This window comes from Eulemur rufifrons, chromosome 19 (assembly GCF_041146395.1).
Source record: "Eulemur rufifrons isolate Redbay chromosome 19, OSU_ERuf_1, whole genome shotgun sequence".
Classification (NCBI taxonomy): Eukaryota; Metazoa; Chordata; class Mammalia; order Primates; family Lemuridae; genus Eulemur; species Eulemur rufifrons.
The window spans coordinates 43,033,482-43,055,318 of NC_091001.1; the positions used below are offsets into that span (position 1 = coordinate 43,033,482).

The window sequence follows — 21,837 nt, forward strand, 5'->3', positions numbered from 1 at the left end:
CCAGGTAGGATCGGGGTTCAGTCTAGCGGGTGGCTTGCTTTCCTTTAGGACCCCCCCCAATTAGGGCTGATGGAAACCTCCCCTCCTGCTGTGTCACTGCAGGGTCAGAGAATCCGGACCCAAGGCAGCAGGTGCTGCGGGGTGCAGCCACCCCCATGCTCCTCAGCTGTTTGATTGTTGGAGTGGGGAGAACAAGAACAGAGCCTGCAGCCTGCGAGCCCCTGCCCGCTGCTGTCATGCCCCTGAGACCCAAGATGAGAAAAGGGGGAGGATGAAGGCCCAGGGAGGGGAGCGGGAGCCAGGCCTTAGAGCTGCAGGGGCTGGCACGCAGGGCACCAAGGAGGTTCTTGGGATGTGCACGGTTTTCCCATTCCATGTAAACGGTGCCAGGAGGACAGTGGGGGATTAACAGCTTCTTCCAGAGCCCAGATGGAAAAGTCACTTTTATTTTAGGCTTGCCACTTTTCTTCCCCTGCCTATCCCCGGAAGCATCAGTTCCGTCCCAGGAGAGAGACCTAAAGGGACGCCTCCAGACTCACAGCCTCTGCACAGAGCCTGGGTGCAGCTCTGTTAGCACTGGCATTTTAAAAGGCACGCTTCCCTGGGGCCCCCCTGGGAATCACCTAAAATGCCTGTTCTGTGCATGGAGGAACTGAGTTAGCGAGCTGGAGCCTGGCAGCTTCGTGTCTGAGTTTTGCTCTGTGTCAGCTCTCCAGAAATCCCTCATTTGGGACAAACAGTGCTCAGGAAAAGCTGAGCGCGTGTCCTACTTATAGGCAGTGTTAATTATGGGCTTTGGGGTGGTATTTTCCTGTCATCACGTAACCAACTTTCAGGGCTGTTGATGGGGACTGATTCATCCTGAGACCTCCCAGGCCTCTCCTCTGACACTGCTCCTGACACCTGAGCCTGGGCCATGCTGTGGTCTAGAGCAGTTACTGGGTAGGAGAGGAGAGAGGGGAGGATGCCAGCCTCCAGGCTTGGGGCTGGTGGGGTCAGCACTGCTGCCCATCGAGGGGTTTTACAGCAAAAAATGCACCAGTGTGGGCTGAGGTGGGGCTCGAGACGGGTGGCTGGACACAGCCCGCTTTGGGGGCTCCCAGCAAAAGATTCCAGCTTAGCTGGGCCTCCCAGGGCCTCGCTCTGGGTCGATTATCTTTTCCTCCTAGGAAAGTTCATCCACCCACCCACAGATGCGTGCACATACGTGCACAGTCCCCCAAAGGCCCTGGTAAACACTTCTCTCTTGCAAGTGGAATCTCTTTGTGTTTTACAGATTTCATTCTTCCCAGCTTGTTTGTGAAGTGGGCAAGGGGTATCATTATCGCTCTCTACCTTGTTAAGTTGCCCAAGAGGGAAAAAAAACAAACAAGAAAGTTTTTCCTCCTCCAAGAGTCTAATTACTTGTTGGGTGAGTCCCGACCCATATACATTTCCGAAGAGAGAGATACTCAATGCCTGCTGAAGAAATGTCCTTGGACAGGTTTCAGAGACCCTCTGCTTGCCATTCCACTGTTTGCAGGCACTGCAGCCCTGCAAGACTGTTGCTGAAACTTCTCGATGAGTTTAGGAAACTGTTTCTTGTAGTTGGCCTTGCAGAAGTGTCCAGCTCGCTCCAGCCTTTCCTTTTCTGTGCCCCATTCTTGCCTCTGGTCTCAACATGCCATGCCCTTTCATGCTGTCTTGCCTCTATCGTCTCTGTCCCTATGACGGGCATCCACTTCCCTTCCCGTTACTTGTGACATGTTTCCTGCCTTGCCCCCTCCCCATGCCCACTTAATACGCCCTCCTCTGAGCAGACTTTGTGCCTCATATTTATTTATCTGCCTGGCTTTTCTCCCCCCTAGACTGTGAGCTTCCTGAGGTCAGGATCTCCACTGGGTCACCTTTTTATCTTTTCATACCTGGGTAGTTCCTGCACATGGTGGGATGCACTGAAGTGGGTCCTTAGGTTGGAACACTAGCCCTGCAGGAGGATGAAGGTTCAAGCATGTGCTTCTAATGCATCCCTAACCCATCCTCCAAGTTCTTGATCGCAATGTCCCACCCATTGTCCAAATTCAATATGTGTGTCCTTGACACTGCCAGCCCATCTTGTGACTTGTTTTCAGTTTCCCTCTGTCTTAGTCCATTTGAGCTACTATAACCCAGTACCTTAGACTGGGTAATTTACAAATAACAGAAATTTATTACTCACAGTTCTGGAGACTGGGCAGTCCAAGATCGAGGTGCCAGTAGATCTGGTGTCTGGTGAGGGCTCAGTCTTTGCCTCTTGCTGTGTCCTCCCAAGCTTGCTTGGGCCTCTTTTATAAGGGTGCTAATCCCATTCAAGAGCCCCCCCACCATGATATAATCATCTCCCGAAGGCTCCACTGCTTGACACTGTCATATTAGGGATTAAGTCTCAATGTGTGAACCTTGTGAGGACACAGACACTCAGAACATAGCAAGCTTTTAGCTGTGTACTATTCAGATTTGTTTTGGATTCTCTTCATTCATTCATTCCTTCCTTCCAATTCTTCTACACACCAGCCATTCTTTTTAGGCATGGGGCATGTGGAAATGAATACAGATGTAGGCCCTGCCCTCATCTAACAGGAAGAGACAGACAAGAAGCAAGTACATTGATGAGTAAGATACTGTGGAGGAATGATAATGGGGTGGAGACGTAGACGCTGCCTGTCCATGGAGTGTAGGAAGTCATAACACAGAGAACACAGGGGATGGGTGATCTTGCGCAGCCGTCTTTGGAAAAGATGCACAGAAATGTTTTTGTTTTTTTTTTTATTTTTCTACTCTCCCAGTTGTGAAAATGTCCTTAAATAGAGGAAAGGCCCTGAGTATGTAAGGTTTCTCCTATTGGTTGGTATAGTCAGATCATCGTTCATGTTTTGTTAAATTGGTCAAGAGGGACTGGTACCCATAGCCCACCCTTGCTGAGAGGACATGTTCCAGACTGTGAAAGGGAGGCAAGGTGTGCTCCTGGTAGGGGTGGTGGAGCAGGGGACACCCAGATGTTGCAGAAGAGTGATGGCGAGTCAGCAGTGGACTCTGTCCTGGCCTCAGCACAGAGAGCCTGAGGGTGCTGAGACTGGTGTCTTCTGAGCCTTGCAGTGTCAGGGCCTCTCTTGTCACTTAACCGTGAGCAGCTGAGCACCCTGACCGCTGCCTGATGTGGGTGTCAGAGGGTTAGGGTGAGGTTGTCCTTGGGCCCTTGAGCTGGAGTGCAGCCACACCTTGAGGACTGGATAAGGATGAATGTCCAGGTTCCCAGAGCTCCAGTGATACTTGAAAACCCCTGGTTGCTTCATTTCTGCAGATTAATACCTGTGCTGTCAGAGAACACAGAAACTGGCTACTTGGGCCAGGGGTTGTCAGAGCCTGCCCCTCTCTCCTCCTCTAACTCTCTGCCCTCCTTTGCTCACCTAACAGATGAAGACATGCACTTGTGGTACCCCTCGCTGCCAGAGGTCATGGAGGCATTTCACAGCCTGGGAGCCCACATCCCTGCTCTGTACCCCCTGGGGCCCTTTCAGCATGGCAGCAGGTGAGCACTTCCCCTTCCTCTTGCTGTTTCTCCTTTATTTGAAAGTTGCTGGGCTAGAGCTGTAGCCCACGTGGTGGGGGAGTACGGAACAACTGCACACAACACACCTGCCTGTGAATGGCATGTGAATTTCCACACTCCCAGCCTCAGGGAAGCACTAGGAGTGGGTGAGCCTGGCTGCTTTGTCTCACCCCTGTTTCTGCCACTTACTGACTCAGAGCCCTTCCTGCCCCTCTCCCCCGCCTCTGGAGAAACCCAGACTTCCCAGACTTCTGGTACCCAGAATCCCAGATAGGTTCCCATCTCTTTTGTCTGTCTTCAGGCCTCTTGTTTGGCCAATTACTTAATATCAACTCATGAACAGCAAAGCACTGGTTTACATTTCCAGGATGCTGGGTTTTGTTTTGTGAGTGCCCCCTTTGTGCCCTGGATTGGGTCTGGTTGGTGGTGAACAATGATGTTAATTTGCATATTCATTGTCCCTGCCCTATAAGAACAGAGCCACCCAGTGCATAAACAACTATTGTCAGTGGATGGTGACTAGGTCAAGGCTGTAAAAGAGTTATATATCATAATCTTGTTCTACAAATGATAGCACATCTAAACTCTTGAGAATCCTTTGAGAAGTTGGTTTGAGAGAGTGTTTAGAACCTGGAGGGCTGTTATATAGGACCCCCTCCCGTGCATCCTGCCAACGATCACAGGCCCAGGAGGTGCCAGGACCCTTTCTTTTGCCTTGACAGGTGGATGTTCCTCTGCAGGGAAAGCCAGAGCTTTCTTAATAACCTGTTCCATGACCGTGTTTAATAATTGTCTGCCAAACCAAAGCACATTCGGCTCTGCTATAAATACCCCACGCATGTGCCAGCCTGCCACGCTCCTGCCCCTCTCCCTCTCTCACTCCGAGTTCTATATCTGTTGTCATAAGCTACTTGCCTCTTCCTAACATGGAACTTCAATCACACCACTCTCTTCGATGAGTGGGGGGAAGAACTACACTCAGAAAAACAAATGCATGTCACGGGGAGGGCCTGGGGGTGCCGTGGGGTTCAGAAGAGCCACTTCTGACTGCTCTGATGAGCACCCAGTGTGTCCGTCCACCTGGGAAGTGGGAGATGACCTGGAGACCTATATCCACCTAGGTCGCACTTCACTCTGCAAAGAGCCACTTTCCCCTCCCCTGCCTCCCAGCTCTCACAGGATTTGACTGCTTGCTGCCTGCCCTTCATGCTGCAGGACAAATCTGTCTCCATCTCCGGGGTAGGGGGTGGGGCGCTGTGGGGTGGGCATGAGAACTGTGGTCCTTTAAACTCATCACCTCAAGTACTTTGGAACACACACCCCAGCATGCAGACTTCAGCTTTCCCAGGCATAGCTAAGCTCTGTGTGGGAGGAGGCGGAGCCATGTTGTCCTAAGCAGGGCCCAGAGAGCTGCCAAAGTCTCGCACTGCATTCCCAGACAGGCCATTTTGACACCCTGCCTCCTTTCCTGGGGAAAGACCTTGGCCTGGCTGTTGACACTGTTTCCCTCAAGAGGATTCACAACTGCCCTGGAGGATCTGGCTGATGGCCACAGGGGTGATTTCCCTGCTTGAGGCTCTGTAAGAGCAGGCTGGGGACCACCTGCCAAGCTACTCAGGGCTAGGAAGGTTTTTCTGCCTAGAGACCCCTCCCATGTCTTCCCTGGGGTATATGGATGGTGAAAATGCTCTAGGAGGTTTCCTGGGTTGCTGCCTGGCTGCCGCGCTGGGGAAGCTCTGGGGGTCATGGGGTTGGAGGACAGCTCCTCCAGAGTATTCAGGAAGCACCAAGAAGGTTCTGGCATCATCCACCAAGGGCACAACATCCTTCAGGCCACAAGAGAAACCTCGGGGCAGACACCTTCTCCCCACGGTCCTCCTTATCCTTTTTCCTGACCAAACTCAGAGGTTTGTCTCGTGCCAACTGGTTCCATGTCGGGCATCTCTTTTCTGTTGACTTCTAGGGATGTTTTCATCTAGGGCTCCCCTGGCAGAACAGATGCCTCTGTGACTCCTCTGGGGGCACCCAGAGAGCTTCATACTAGCTGAGGCAGGAAATGAGGGGCTGGGATGTCTCTGTGGATGGCCCCACGACTGGGCTGTCTAGTTGCTATGAGAAAGACAAGTCTTTCACCATTTGTTCCTCATCTCAGATTTCCTGCAAAGCCATCACCATCTCCCATCTAGTGCATCAAGAATTCCTTTCAAAAACACACAGTCCTTCTGCAGCAGATCATCTGATGTCCACCTTGTTGAAAACAGAATGGCTCTGGTCAGCGATAAGGCTGAGGAGGGGAACGTGGGAGGACATTTGAGGGTGGAAGAGAGAAGAGGAGGGACCAGAGTGTGCTTATGAAAAGGGAGGGAGCAGGAAGAAGGGCGTGAGCAACCTCGGTGGGGGTGGGGGATGTGCCCACACCACTGTGCAGAATGGGCTTTGTCAGGCGCTCTAGTCTCACCTAGGAATATAGGGAAGGTCCTTAGGTAGCTACGGCTGTTCCTCCAAGGCTGCTTCTCCATACAAAGGCCAGCTGAAGAGCCCTGCTCAGATACACAGGCCTGGCCGCTAAAGACCTGCAGCCTGAAGGTGCTGCCTGGTGCCAAAAGCCTTTGTGCACTTGGTTCTGAAAAGAGCAGCCCCTTGCATAGGCCGAACAGGTAAATAAATGACAATTAATACATTGATAGGGCACCCTATCAGGTGTGGGGTGGTTGGTAACTGGCCATCTTGGAACAGTGTATTTCGATCCAGGTAAAATTTGCATGTCTCCCCTCTTCCAGTAGCTCAGCGTCAATTCCTTTTCATTGCATTGAGCTGAGATGACAGGTGAGCTTTGGTTTAGCAGTACAGGCCTGTGGGAGAGCACCCTGCTAACTGCCAGCACTCAGCCAGCATGCTGGTGCCCTAGCCACTGGGCGCCTTCGGATGGCTCTCAGTTACAGTGGTCGTGGTGTGCAGACACTTTGCTTACCATCTTCCCTCTGAGGACATGGGAGTGCCACACACATTGTCACTTTATTATTCAACTTTTGGGGGAAGAAGATGTAGAAACCCAGGTAGAGGTCAGTGATGTGCCCCTTGTAAAATTCCTTGATGAGCGTATGGCAGGGTCACTGAGACCCAAATACTAGCTCCTAGATGCTGGCCACAGACAGGCTAAGAGCCCCAACTAGCACAGGCAGCCTGGGTAGGGAACGGGGATGGGACCTATGAGGCCACCCTGCTTGTGGAGTCAAATGATGGGGCCATCAGCACTCTCTTAACCTGCTGAGTCCAGGAGGGGAGCAGGAATGACAGGCTGTGACTTCCCTGTGCTCTGCTGCGTGGCCTCTTCCTGAGGGCAGTGGTGGAGTCCTGGGGATCGGCTGATGATATGTCTCAGAATAGCTGTCACAGATGCCAGCTCTTCAGTCAAGTGAGTCCTTAGGCAAGGAATAGAGGACCCCCATTATATTGCCTGTCAGCCTGCTGTTCCCAAGGAGAAATGGGCCAGGGGAAACGGTGGAGCTCATGCCAGGAGGCCATCCACCCCCTCGCTTGGGAGGGCTGACATTCCTTCCCAAGGAGGAGAGGGCCCTTGTCACAGCCACACTTCCCCTCCCCAGCTCTGGGAAGACGTGTTACCAGCTCACGCTTTATATACTCCTCCCTTTGGCAGCACCAAATTTCTGAAAGTCCATTTCTCTTCAGACTTTTGAAGTCGACTCTGGCTGCCCTGCCCTTTGGGGAATCTGAAAGCATGCCCACCCATGCTTGTGCATTTGGTGCTCGCTCACAGGCTGGTACAAACCAGGACTCCCCCTCACATACTGGCGCATACAGGCCCAGTGTGTACCCACATGTGCAAACGCCTCACCCATTATCTGGCCCTAATAAATGCTACAATCTGGAAGGAGGGCTGAGCCCAGACCCCCACACCAACTTTGGTTTGTTGGTGCCAGCTTCCCACTGCCTAGGAGACGGATCTCTCCTCCTTCCCCTCTGAGCGGCAGCGCCAGTACCGAGAAGTAGAGAAAAGCAGAGACTTCATGCTCTTCCCTGTGCCCATGGCAGGGTGGCCACCCGGGAGCCCATTGTCGTCATCAGCACTAACTGTGTTTACTGCCATCCTGCTGTTCCCAGGAACACTAAGCGAGCTCACGGGAGCTGAGCAGTAGTTGAGACAGCAAAGAGGAGCCTCCTCGTAAGCTCGCCCAATGCCCAATGTATCTGAAATCAACAGTGCACATTTGCCAGAGAGAGGACGATGTCTCGAGGGGGGCCTGGGAAGCTGCAGGATGGGTGATGGGACTGTGCCGTCCACTACGGTGAGCCTCTTACCACCCTGGGTGTGGCTCTGGTCTTTATGGGGGGTTGTTTTTGTACACAGCCCTGGCCTCTACCCTCATCTAGAGCTCAGTCAGATACGTCTCATCACCAGGAGAACTGGCCACACTGGGCTTGTCAGAAGACAGCACTCAGCTCAAGGCAACACCTTTGGAGGAGGGTTTGCAAGGAACCGTTTGCATTCTGACTTTCACCTTGCTGACTTTAGAAACTAATCCCCAGGTTAGCTAGCACATGCTGTGCCTTGCAGTGCACGCAGAGTCTCCACCATCAAGTGGAAAGAAAGAACTCTTTTGAGGAAGACTCTTTGGGTGAACTGGAGGTATGATTTTCTGGTTTCCAAGTCCCAGAAAACTGAAGCTAGAGGCCTCACAGGAATGGCAGCGTGCGGGAGCCACCCCCAAGGATTCCCCATGGATGCCCACCTCCTGGTGTTCACACCCAGTGGAGCCCCTCCCATACCAAGTCAGGCCAGCCTGTGTGACCAGTAGGAGTCAGCGGCAGAGATGGGATGTCACTCCAAGATTAGGTTATGAAGGGCTGGAGTTCTGTCTCCGCATATATTCCCCCTCCTTCTCCCCCAGATAGCTAGCTTTGGGGAGACCAGCTGCCATGTCACAAAATCTGTGGTGAGGCCCATGTAGCAAGGAACTGGGGCCTGCTGCTCAGTGACCATGTGAGTGAACTTGGAGGCAGGTCCTACAGCCCAGTCAAGCTGAGACAACTGCAGCCCTGCCCAACATCTCCAGGGCAACCTGCTGAGACCCTGAGCCAGAACCACTCTGCTTAGCTGCCCCTGCATGCTTGGCTCCAGAAACTGTGTGAGATACCAAATGCTGTTTTTGAGCCACTGGGTTTTAGAGTAATTTGTTATGCTGCAGTAGATGACCAACACACAGGGCAGCCATATCCTTGCTGAATGGGTCATCTGAGTTCTCTGCACCTGAGCAAGCAGAGGCCTCCCTCCGCCTCAGTTCTCCCATTGTGCCCTCCTCCTGTTTCATTGTCATCTCTGTTGTTGTCTTACCTTAGAGTGCTTAGAAGTGAGGCTGGCCTGAGCGGAAATGAGCAGCAGGACACTCCCCAGGAGGTTGCCTTGGACATTAGTCTGAGCTACATCTATAAGGTGAGTCAGGCTGCCTGCCTCTCCCCGGAGCGCTCTTGGCTGGAAATCCAGACCCATTCAGCAGTTTAATTCAGTGTCATCGAGCATCTGTGGTGAGCTCAGCACCATCCCAGGCACTGTGCTGGCTGCGAGGCCTGACTGATGCTGCAGAAAGCACACCCTCTGCATGCCTGTGCCTGCCTCCGGGACCCCAGAGGGGGCCTCGAACTGCTTGTTTTCTCAGCTCCTACCCAGTTTGGCCAAGGGGCTGGCAGTGCCGACTGTCTCCCAAGGAGATGGTCCTCTAAATCCTCTCCCCCACCCCTCGCCACATGGCCACCCCTGCCCTCATCTTCTCCCTCTCCATCCAGTTCCTCACACTGTGTGCCCTGGCCCAGCCGGGGGCCTACACTGACGGGAGCCTCATGGGCCTGATTGAGCTGCTGTGTCGCGCCAGCCTAGACGTGGGGCTCCGACTGCTGCCTAAGGCCGACCTGCAGCAACTCCTGCTCCTGCTCCTGGAGAACATCCGAGAGTGGCCAGGCAAGGTACTGCATACTCTGCGCCTGACCCCGCACAGCTTTGTCACTGGGGACTGAGGTGGCCTCTTGAGTGTCCTAGATGGGGACAGCACTCCTGGGAGGTCATCAGAATGTGCCTGGCCTCTGTGACTGTCCCCGTTACTCCCTGAGCGGGCTGGGTGGCGAGGTCAGAGTGGAAGGCAGCTCGATCGACAGCCTGCCCGGTGCCCTCTTTCCCCGCAGCTCCAGCAGCTGTGCCGCACCCTGAGCCAGGTGTCCGACCACCACCACAACCTGCTGGCGCTCGTGCAGCTCTTCCTGGACGTGACCTCCCGGAGCAGGTGGGTGCAGCTCCTCCTCCTCCCTCGACACTCCTCCCCACGGGGTCCTGCCTGGATCCAGGATCCTCCCCAGCAGCCCCAACAAACCTCCCGCCCAACTTCTAAACCCTACGGAGGAAGAACTAAAAATACAACTCACTAATGAGTTCTTTACAAATGAAAAAAAGCCTAATTTTCTTAACATGGTCTTATTAGCAAAACAATTGCCTTGTGCAATTAGCTCCTGCCTGTAGTGCCCCGCCCTCCTTTCTCTGGGGCTCCCTCGCCAGTCTGGCTGCAGTTCCTTCTTGCCATTCAGGCCTCAGCTGAATTATGTCCCCTGATCACCCGCCTCCTGCCCCTCCCAAACTCTCAATTCATCATTCTGTTTTACTTTGTGCACAGCGTCTATCTCTGCCGAAATTATCTTACTCTTTGTATCCTTGTTTATGGCTGTCTTTCCAAGTCATCTGCACCAGAGCAGGTACCTGATTGGGGGCACTGCCATGTTGCCCCAGATCTAGAATGGTGCCTGGCACGCTGTTGGCACTTCGTAAATTCTTTTCCAATGAATGAATGAGCTGAACAAACTCAGCACAGGAGGGACAAGACCCATTGGCTGGATCTGGCCCTGTCTCTCCTCATCTCTCCACCTTCCTTGTCCCACTTTTGCCGACAGTGTCAGGGAGTTCCCTGGCCTTCCCTGCGCAGACCACTCCCTATCTCCTCTCTTCTCCTCTCCTCTCCCCTCTGGGCCTGTCCAGCTCCTCCACCTGGCATGATGCACCTTCTCAGCCACAGCCTTCAGCAGGCACCTCTGCAGCCACCCTCCCCACTGGGCCCCGTTCCCTTGGGACTCTCTGAAGGGTGGCCTCTGGGAGCAGGCTTGGAGTTTGAATAGCCCCACACCCCCAGGGCGCAGCCAGGTCTCTGCTCACTGACCAAATGAGTAAGTCAGGTACAGCCATCCTGGGCTCAACTTCGATCCTGAGGTGGGGAGCTTCATCTCTTTCTTGTGAATCTGGTTAGAAGAGAGCCTGACTTTCCACAGTCCTGAGAGTGAAGTTTTTACTCTGTATTTGAAAAAACTGGGTTTCGGGTTAGCTCTGTCTGAGGCCTCCAGGGGCCTCAGTGGTTGCCACCTTCATTCAGCTTAGACACCTGGGATTTCTTTCCATGTGATCTGGAGAGGCTAACCCCTGCCTCCTGGTTCCCTGGCATCCCACAAGCCGCTCATCCACTCCATTGCCCAGGCTGGAAATAGCAGTGCTAGAGGTTTCTCCCATCCTTGCCTCGTTGTTATCCTTTCATCCCTAAATCCTATCCATTCTGCCTTCTGAATCCTAAATCGTTACCTATGGCTACCTCTCCATTTCAACTTAGGTCACTTCTAATCAGTCATCTCCTTCCCACCCTGTCCTACTTTCTCACCAGCTCACCTGGAGGGTGGCAGACACATTCTGTCTCTTCCTCCCCTGCCCGAAAGTCTATCCGCCTTGCCTTGCTCCTCCTTGCCTGCAGGGCCAGGTCCAGACACCTCAGGCTGAGCCCCAAAGCCACATCATCCAGCCCAATTTCCTGTTTGCTCCAGCCAGGCCATGTTGTTTGTGGTTGTTTATCACACACACACATATGATGAACCTCGCTCTTTTTCATAGCTGCGTAATATTCCCTAGTATGTGTGCAACCAGTCCTCTAACTCTGGACATTCATCCAGTGACTGTCCAGGTATCTGAGCTTTGGGCATCTGTGCAAATATTTCTGTGGGATGAATTCTTTAAAGCGAAATTGCAGTCTTAAAGTATATACATTTAAAATTTGGCCTCCATAAAAAAGCTGAACCTATTACTAATACCACCCAAAGGATACGAAAATGCCTGTTTTTCCACATTCTCATTAACACTACATATTCTCAGTTTTGTTTTTAAGTTTTAATTAATCTGGTGAGTGGAAAATATCTTGTGGTTCTAATTTTCATTTCCCTGATTGCCAGTGATATTGAGTTTCTTTTCATGTTTACTGGTCTTTGGTGTTTCTCTTATTGTAGATTATCTTTTGATATTTCTTACCCACTTTTCTATCAGGTGATTTATCTGATTAACTATATTGATCTACATGTTGCTCCTTATATACGTCACAATACATTTTCTCCTAAGGTTGTAAATTGTACTTTTTAAATTTTTCTGTGTTGTGTCTTTCAGTGAACTAGAATTTGTTTTGGTTTTCTTTTTTACTTTTTCAATAGATTTTAAATTTCAGAATAGATTTAGACTTATAGGAAAGTTTCAGTACAGAGTTTCTGGGTAGTACAGAGTTTTGATTGAGATTTTTTGTGTAATTGAATCTTTCTATCTTAAATAGGAAGGCCTTCCCTACCCCAAGACCATAAAAATAGCATGTTCTATTTTCTTTCAGTGCTTACATAACTATGTTTCTATCAGCTCTTAATGCCATCTGTAATCTATTTTTCCTAGGTATGAGGCAAGGATCTAGCTTGATTTTTTTCCACCTCAAAAGAGCCAGTGTACCCAACAGCAATTGTTTTTGTTTTAATATTAAATAATTCATCCTTTTGCAACAGATTTCAAGCTATCTTCGTCATATCCTAAGTATATGACTTTGCTGCTTCATCTACTAGCCACGTTAAACTGATTTCAGAAATCAGTGTCTTTGGCAGGGTCTCTTTGTAGCTGCAGGGCCTGTGGTAAGTGCCCCTTCAATGCCGAGGAGTGAATGAAACGGACGCCCTTCCCCTGGCTTTCAGACAGACAACGTCAACAGCGTGGTACCTTGTGCCAAGAGCTTTGCTAGGGAAGAGGGTTCCTCATCGTAATCAGTGTTATTTATTATATATTTTTATTAAATTTATTTCTTTTTCTAAATAGGGTAGAGCATTCGAATAGTACAAAATTCTAAAGGTGCCAAGGAGTAGATATTGCAAAGGAGCCCCTACCCCTGAGCCAGAGCCACCTGGCTGGTCCCCAGTCTTCGTGTGCTTGTGCATGTGTGTGCATGTTCTCCCCACGCCTTCTTTTTACTTCAAGGTATATTTTGGGAGTCGTTCCAAATTGGGTAGTAAAGAGCTTCTAATTCTTTTTTCCAACTGTGTTGTATTCACTGTGGGTCTTTAGTTAGCCGCTGCCCCACTGTGCTGCCTGTGGTGGTGGTGGAGAAGCGTGCTGGCTGCCAGCTCTGTCCTTGCTGGTGGCTGCCCCACTGGGCTCAGTGCCCAGACTGACCCCAGGAGGAAGGGCGGATTGTTGTACAGGGGCTGTCACACTCCTGGTCTACTCGACTGACTGGTTAAGCACAAAGCCAGAACTCCCACTGGCATTTGTGCATTCCCCTCCACCACCCCGCCTTGTTGATCAAGACTTCATGGGATGTGCTGCAAATTTAAGGAAGAGTTGAGCTTCACCATGAAAAATGAAAGTAAATACTAGGGCAAACCACCTGAAATGGGGCCAATGGGAAGAGGAAGTCCTTGGAGGGAGGCCTGCCTTGGGAAGGTGGCCTTGCTGGGGTAGCTCTGGGGAGCTGTTGGGAAGGGCCGCTCCCATCCCAGCTTCTGCTGAGGGCTGCAGCGTGTGCAGGAGCCCTGCCAGGAGGAAGAGAGAGGCTGTTCACCCTCCACTGAAAGCTGATGTTCCCAGGCCCCGGGGACCTGCCTCCGTCACCATCTGTGGCTGTTTATTAAACATCCTGTGCATGCTGCTTCAAAGTAGAAGGGACGATGAAACCAGCTTAAGCAGACTGCCTGGTCAGATGGAGGAGTGGACCAAGGCTTCCGAAAACGGTTCACAAAACTGGCCCTGACACTGACGTAGAGCTCTTCACCCAGCAGATCAGCATAGATCTGAAAGGACAGTGCTGCCCAGTGTTGGCAGGGTGTGAGGAAGAGACATATGCTTCTCTGCGCACGAGGTGCCTGCCCGCAATCCCTCTGGAGGCCAGTTTGGCAAAATCAAGCAAATGACTTAAGACTGTGCGAACCCTTCCACAAACAATTTAACCTAAGGGAACCAGATCATGAGCAAAGATTTATTGACAAGGATGTTTAGCATAGTGATGTTCATAATAGTAAAAAATTGGAAACAGCTTCATCCCCACGATAAATTAAGTTCTGCCCATACTATGGAATATTTTATAGTACTTAAAATGACATCACAGAAGAAAGGGAAAGTGAATGAAATAATGCTAAATGGAAAAAGGCTTTAAAACCATATGTAAAGTGTGACACCAGTTTTGTTTGAGGGAAAAAAAAGGGTAAGTTTGCCGGGCACAGTGGCTCACACCTGTAATCCTAGCAGTTTGGGAGGCTAAGGCCAGAGGATTGCTTGAGACCAGGAGTTGGAGACCAGCCTGAGCAACATAGCAAGACCTCATCTCTACAAAAAATTTTCTTAAAAATTAACCAGGCATGGTGGCACACTCCTGTAGTCCCACCTATTTGGGAGACTGAGACTGGAGGATCACTTGAGCCCAGGAATTTGAGGTTGCAGTGAGCTATGGTGACACTACTGCACTGTAGCTCAGGCAACAGAGTGAGACCCTGTCTCAAATAACAAAAATATAGTCTGTGGGTGTTGAGATCAATACAAGTGAATTAGCCATCTGTGGGCTTGTTTTTCCTTTCTAAATATCCTATTGGCCTCCTGGCTTCTGCTTTCACCCTTACAGCCAGTTCTCACCATGTAGTGAGAGTCACTTTTATTTACCAAATATTTGCTAAGCACCCATGATATCCTAGTCACCATTCTAGGTGCTGGGGACACAGCCGTAAAGGAGACACAGGCCTTACCCTCAGGGATCTTACACTCTGATGGGTGAGGGAGTATAAGGTTTTTTAAGTTTTGTTATAGAAAATTTCATAACATGTACAGAAGTAGAGAGGACAATGAAGTGGACTCCACGCACCCATGTTCCATCTCAGCAGATACTCACTATGGCCACGGCAATTCTTCTTGCCTTCAGCCACTCCCCACCCCTGCCCCAGATCATGGTGAAACTAATCCCAGACTTCTTATCATCTCATTCAGTAGATATCTCTAAAAGATAAGGCCCTAGTAGGTTTTTAAAAACATAATTACAACATTATTATCAAACCTAAAACATATAGCAATAAAAGAACTACCATAAGCAATTGAGTCACTTCCCTGCCCCAGGCTCCCCTCTTCCAAGCCTTCCTTGTCTTACAAGGAAGCCTGGAGTCTTGAAGCTGGCCCATAAGGCCCCTTGACTCACCTGGGCTCTTCCCCTCGCTGGCCTTGGTGCACGGTGGACACTTGCATCTTGACACCCCCCAAAACTGGCTGGAGATGCCCACTTTCACAGTCTTCACCGTGGAGACCTCAGCTGATCGTCCGTTCCAGATTAGCTCCCCCCTCAGAGCTCTCTAGAACCTCATTTTTCTCTATTTTTCTTCACTGACTTACCAGTACCAGACATTTATTCGTTCATGTGTCATCTGCCCTCTCGCCCATCAGAGCGTAAGCTCCCTGAGGGCGAGACCTGTGTCTCCTTCGTGGCTGTGTCCCCAGCAGCTAGAACCATGACTAGGCTATCAGGGGTGCTTAGTAAATATTTGATAAGTAAATGCCAACATTTCACTCTCATCTTTACTCGGTTTCTGTCATGGAAATATATTGAGGTTTTTTTCCAAGGGGGGAGTGTTCCCCAAATTGACCATCCTGTGTTGGGGAAAATTGCTCATCATACCTCCCTCTACACAGAAGCTCAGAGCCAAATCTTCCCTTGTTTCACTTCCTGGGAGCTAGATCCAGCTTAACTGACTGGCTGCTCCTGAGCCAAGGACCCAGGGACAGCAGCCCTCACCCGCTCTTCCTGGGCAGGGCCTTGCCTGGCCCAGTGCTGCCCAGGGCCCCTTGGCCAGCTTCTCCACCTTCCCGTGAATTCCAGAGCTCCGCAGTATCCTCTCAGCGCCTTTTCTAGCTGAAGCAGCCAGCCAGGGAGGTTGTGTCTGAGCACCGAGGAGGAACTGGCCAGTGGAGCAGGGGTGCAGGCAGCCGGGCAGAGAGCAGCCCTCGCAGTCGTCAGGTCTGCAGCAGGCTAGAGCAGGGACGTGTCAGCTGCCCCGGAGCTTCCCTCGAAGCCCTCCTGTCTCCTTCCTGCTCCCGCTCACTCTCCTCACTGTGGAATGAGAGGGCCCCACCTTTCCTTCTCCAAGCTCACCACTGTGTCCAGGCCCTGGGTTAGTTCCTGGAGCCCGTGCTCCACCGTACACTCCCTCCCGTGTTCTTTAGATGTGCCTGCCCTGAACCTGCGCAGCCACATGGAGTGGTGCCACATGAAGATCCTTGACCCCACCTTGGCCCCTGACCCCTTTGGGCTGCCAGGAGCCAATCTGTGAGTTCCCTCCCGGTCAGCCTCCTCGGGCCCTCAGCAGATTCCAGACTCCATCCCGCTTCCTGCTGCTGACGCCTCTGCATTCCTGCAAACAGTGTTGTCCCTGACACCTCTGCTCTGCAAACCCAGTACAAAATCTCACCTCCTCCCTTCCTACCGGACCCACAGTTCCAGATCTCAGCAGTTGCCTCTTCCAGAATCTTTCTTCTGCAGTCACCCCTCTGTGCTCCTGTACTGTTAGTTTTCCATCCTCTGCAGGCTCACTCTCCACAGCAAATAAAGGCGCTCGTGTCTCCCACCTTGAGATGGCAATTCTGCCTCCACCCACAGCTGCCTGCAGCTCCTGGCAGCCCCAGGCTTCCTTCCCCCACTTCCCCGTGTCTGAATCCTGCCCACCCTTGACATGTTGGATTCTTCACAGCCTCGGAGTAAGGAGTTCTCACAGAAGAAGACATTCAGGCCTCTAGGGGTGGACAAGGCCAGAACATTCTGGAAGGAGGCAGCCAAGGTCCAATCAACCCGAAGATTTCAGAAAGGCACCAAATCTGGTGGAGCAAGAAGCTGGGAGGAAGACAGCAAAGGAAAACTGCTCTGTCACTAGTGACCTCCTAAGGCCTTTCCTAAGGAACAGTCATCACCTTCTTCCTTGGGCTGCACAGTACCACTCTCCTGACCTCCTCTCTCTCTGGCCGCCTCAGTTGCCATCACCGATGGACCTTCTTCCACTAGCCCTCGAGTCTTGGTATGCCTCAGGATTCTGTCCCAGTCCCTATCCTCTCATGGCTCAGGCCCACAGAGCCAGCTGTGCTGGGTGCTCCACCCAGATTTCCTCACTTCGGGACTGACGTGCTCACTCCCCAGCTGCTGGGAGTGTTGCCCTGCTGGCCTGCTGCAGGAATCGCCTCTGCGAAAGAAGGTCGCCTTACTTGGGGTTGGGCCCCTTCCTTGAGAGCAGCCCAGTGCGGGGCACAAAGGTCTGCCCCATTGCCTCAGTTCAAGAAGTCTCTAAGGGACCTTACCAGCCCCAGAGCCCCTCACAGGGCCAGCTGAGGCCTTCACTGTGACTGTCTGGCAGCCCAGCTTTCTCTGCTGCCCAGACCTGCTTCCTTTGCTCCCAGACAGGAGCTGGTCCTAAGGGCACCCTCCTCCCTCCTGGCCTCCATACGTTTCTGGCATGCTGACGTCCATTTCAGAGTCCACTTCCTGGGGAAGCCAACCGGAGACACCATCTCATCCACATCTGAGGATTCCACTCCAAGCACAGGCTAGCAGCTCCCAATTCAATACCTTTGTCCTGGCTTCTGCTAAGCACCAGATCCAGGCGAGTATTTCAGATTCAGTGTGGGAAGCAAAGCCACAACCTTCTAAGGAGGACCACCTTGCTCTGTCTTTCACAGCTCCGTGAAGCTGGAGTGCAGCTCATAGCTCACTGCAGCCTTGAGCTCCTGGGCTCAAGCAGTCTTCTCCCCTCAGCCTTCCGAGTAGCGAGGATGACAAGTGCAGCACCACCACACCCAGAGAATTTTTTTGTGGACATAGGGCCCAACTGGCTGCCTCCCTTCACTGACCCTGAGCTGTGAGCATCCTAGGGACAGGGTTGTGGCTTTGTTCTCTGGGTCCTCGGAGCCCAACACAGAGGAGGGGCTTGGGGAGCATGCATGTACAGTTGCTTCTGGAGGGCAGATTTCAAAAAAGTGTAGGGAAAGAGATAGGACTTATTAAAATGTCTTTTTAGTAGCAGATTCTAAAAAGAAGGCAGGCTCCGGTGGGCTGGGAGACCCTGCACTAAAACTTGGAATATGGATTGCAAGGGAACCCAGTGAGGAAAAGGGGAAAGTATCTAAAAGCTGCAGAGGCTACACCTGGAGCTCATGCATGATCTCATGTTTTAAAAGACATGGAAGATAGGGTACAAAGCAAGGCCACTGGATGAGTGGCATGGACCAGTGGTAGTATGGTTGGGAAATGCTAGGAGCCATAAAAGGGGCTTCTGTGTAGTTATTTTTGAAGCCAGGAGTGCTGTTTTGGACTGACAGTAAAATGTTAACACTGACGAAGAGAGAGCGGCACCACATGATTCCTATTTTGCTTCTGTCTTCTTTGTTGAGAATAATTTTCACCTGAAATCCAGTATTGGCCAGAGGGAGTTAAAGCCTAAGATATTGCAGGAGGCCATATGACGGCACCTTGCTGTGCAGATGAGGTTCAGTGCCCTCCAGTGGGAGCATGTGCCACCCCTGCTGGGAGACATGCAGGTGGGTGCCCTGACCCCGTGGGGACCTGTGGAGGTGGAGGGTTTTTGGGAGATGGGGTGATGGTGCTTGATGTGCCCCTCAATCCCCCAGGGCACGGTTTGTGAGCACGTACTTAGAAAAGGAAGCACTGGTTTCTAGAAGTCCTAAGACTAAATCAGGCCAGGTGCGGTGGCTCACACCTGTAATCCCAGCACTTTGGGAGGCTGAGGAGGGAAGATCGCTTCAGGCCAGGAGCTCCAGACCAGCTGGGCAACATAGTGAGACCCCATTTCTACAAAAAATAAAATAATTAGGTATGGTAGTGTGTGCCTGTCATCCTAGCTATTTGGGAGGCTGAGGCAGGAGAATTGCTTGAGCCCAGGAGTTTGAGACTGCAGTGAGCTATGATCATGCCATGGCACTCTAGCCTGGGCAATAGAGTGAGAGAGACCCTGTCTCTTAAAAATAAATGAATGAATAAATAAATCATACCAGGCTGGCCTCACTTAGTTTTTGACAGGTCAACCAGAACCATGCTCCAGAGAGGACTGTGGAGTACGTGTATCTAGGTTTTAGTAGGGCATTTGGTAGATCTGTCATCACATCCTGGGGACAACGTGAAGGAACGTGGGCTGAATGATGGTAGAATGAGGCGGGCTGGCCATCAGAGCGCACCCGGAGGGCAGGCCCCTGTGGCACCGGAGTTCCGTCTTCACTGACAGGTTGGCCAGGGCAGAACCAGGGTTTTGGATGAGGCCATTAATGGAACAATGGTCAGATTCACAGATGACATGAATACAACTGACAGCAGATTGAAGATCCCAGAAGATCTCAACAGACCGTAATGATGGGCTGAGAGAAAAGAGAAGCCCAGCTGCACAATTAAGAACAGGATCTGGGAAATGGGATTTGACAGCAAGACGTGTGAAAAAAAAGACTTTGGGCTCAATCTGTTAACTGCGCCGCATTGTGGGGCTGCCAAGAAAATGAGCATCAGCCTCAGCTCCAAGCGTCTCACTTGACAGGGAACATTGACAACCCCCAGGCCTTCAGAGGACCCAAACCAAAATGGCAAATTGATTCTAAAAGATGGGAACATGGGGCTGTTGTTCCAGCAGAGGGGGCAGCCAGGGGAAGGCAGCAGCTTCCTTCACTGGTCAGAAGGCTTCCTCCTGGGGCCCCCAGTATACAGGATCCAGAAGCTTTGGGTGGAAGGCCCAGAAGAACAGATTTTGGCAAAATGTGGGAACAACTTCCTTTGGTTAGTTCCAATAAATGAACTGGGCTGTCTTGGCAGATACTGCACTTCCTTTGCTGAAATGAACACTTGTTAGGGGTGTGGCAAAGGGAATTAAATGGATAACTATGGTGGCTCATGCCTGTAATCCTAGCACTCTGGGAGGCCGAGGCGGCTCGATCGTTTGAGCTCAGGAGTTCAAGACCAGCCTGAGCAAGAGCGAGACCCCGTCTCTACTAAAAATAGAAAGAAATCAGCTGGACAACTAAAAATCTATATAGAAAAAATTAGCTAAGCATGGTGGCGAATGCCTGTAGTCCCAGCTACTCGGGAGGCTGAGGCAGGAGGATCACTTGAGCCCAGGAGTTTGAGGTTGCTGTGAGCTATACTGACATCACAGCACTCCAGCCCGGGCAACAGAGCAAGACTCTGTCTCAAAAAAAAAAAAAAAAAAAAAAATGGATAACTATGCAGACATAGACTAGGTGACTTGAGTGTTTTCTAAGCTAGAGGTTCTACAATCATATAATACAAAGAAAGAGATATCAGGCAGGTCTGCAGCTCTGTAAGAACAAAAAAAGGAAAGCTAAGAAGAATGCAAAGTGAGTTATGATTGTCTACATGTACCTTTTTACTTGTACATGCAGGAAAGGACACATATGATAGATGGACACTCGGTGCACTTTGCAGACACCATCTGTGTACCCCTTGACCATGGGACAGAACGTCAGTCGCTCCCTGGAAGCCCCCTCTGCAGAGGCAGCGGCTTCCCTGCCTTCCATCACACGGGCTCACTTGCCTGTCTGCACATTTGTATATTAATATTAATAGCTTCCTTAGCGCAGCGTTTGTTTTGTGGGATTCCTCCCTGTTGATGTGAGTGGTTGTGGACAGACCCCTTGCGTGGTGGGTCTGTGGCCGGCTGTATCCTGCTGCCTCCTCCTGTGCACGCCATATGCCAAACACATATGTGAATGACCAGGCTGGTGGCCGTGGGCTTGCCCCCAGGGAGGTCACACCAGCTTCTGAGCCCAGGCCCTGGCTTTTCCTGCCTGGGTAGCACACACTCACGTGCGAGATAGAGGACTCCAAGTGAAGGACTGGGGAGCGGGTGGTGTGACAGGCAGCAAATGGATGAGAGGGGCCATGGACAGCCCCAGGGACTCAAGCTGGGCAGAGCCCTGAGCAGGGTGTCAGGCAGCATTTCCCCAGCAGAACAGGCCACTTCTGTTGCTTCCTGAGCTGCCCTAGAGACGTGGAAAAGGCAGCTCATGCCTTTGGCCAGATGCCTGACAGCCTTTTAGGGCAGTTCAGCCTTGGCAGAGCCTGGTTCCCCTCTGAGGGAGCGAAGACAAGGGGATCCAGAGGGGCTGCACTGACCCGTGTCATCACCATGACGTCCCAGTGGCGCATATGGCCTTTGCCTTTGCCTTCCTCCCTGGGTGCCCCTGCAGTGCCTGCCCAGCTGCACTTTGAGGGGGCTGGGAGGCAGAGCGCCCGTATTCCACTTCCCGCCTCTGTGCTCTGGGTTTGGAAAAGTCATTTCCAAATTTCCCAGTGCCTTAGGCTCCTTTGAGTGCTAATCCAGTGTCCTGGTCTTACAGAGGCCCCTGGTGGGGTGGAGGGGGCGGAGGCGGAGGCTGGCTTGGCCTGGCCTGGCCTGGTGTGAGCGCCAGGGCTGGAGCCTGCTGCCTTATATGACAGTGGCTGGGATGGCTCCAGTGGCTTCCTTGTCCTCCTTTGCCTGCCTGGTTTGAGTTCTGGGGAGACTTTGCCAGGTGGGGTCAGGCCTCTTCTGGGGGCGGGAGAGCAACAGCCAGCCGCAGCGGGCCCCTCTGCTTGCCCTCTGCAGTTTGGCTGGTGTTAGGGGTGAGGCTTTTCTTTTTCCCCTCCGTGGAGTAAGTCCTCAGTCTGTAAAATAAAAAAGTGGTGCCGCCACCCCCACTGCGTCCCCTCGAGAACTGAGAATGCAAGACTGTGTTTAAAAGGCAGGGAGGGCCATCAGGATGAAAGGCCGTGGGCAGGGAAGGGGCTTGCTGCTCTCAGATGTGGGTTCCTTTTCATCCATTCACCCCCTTGCTGCTTTTTCTGGTGCTTTTCTTCGTTTCTGTATTACAGCCCCGTCCTGACCCACCCGCCTGCCTCTTCCCTTCTGGAACC

General features: G+C 51.8%; 1 protein-coding gene across 1 annotated transcript in view; it reads left to right on the forward strand.

Moving 5' to 3' along the window:
• Positions 1-21,837, forward strand: part of FAM178B (family with sequence similarity 178 member B) — an 84,410-nt gene that overhangs the window by 38,807 nt on the left and 23,766 nt on the right. Inside the window, exons 9-12 of the mRNA XM_069493857.1 lie at positions 3,433-3,547; positions 8,927-9,020; positions 9,371-9,547; positions 9,764-9,861. Of these exons, the coding sequence (XP_069349958.1) occupies positions 3,433-3,547; positions 8,927-9,020; positions 9,371-9,547; positions 9,764-9,861 (484 nt within the window). The remainder of the gene's footprint in view (positions 1-3,432; positions 3,548-8,926; positions 9,021-9,370; positions 9,548-9,763; positions 9,862-21,837) is intronic.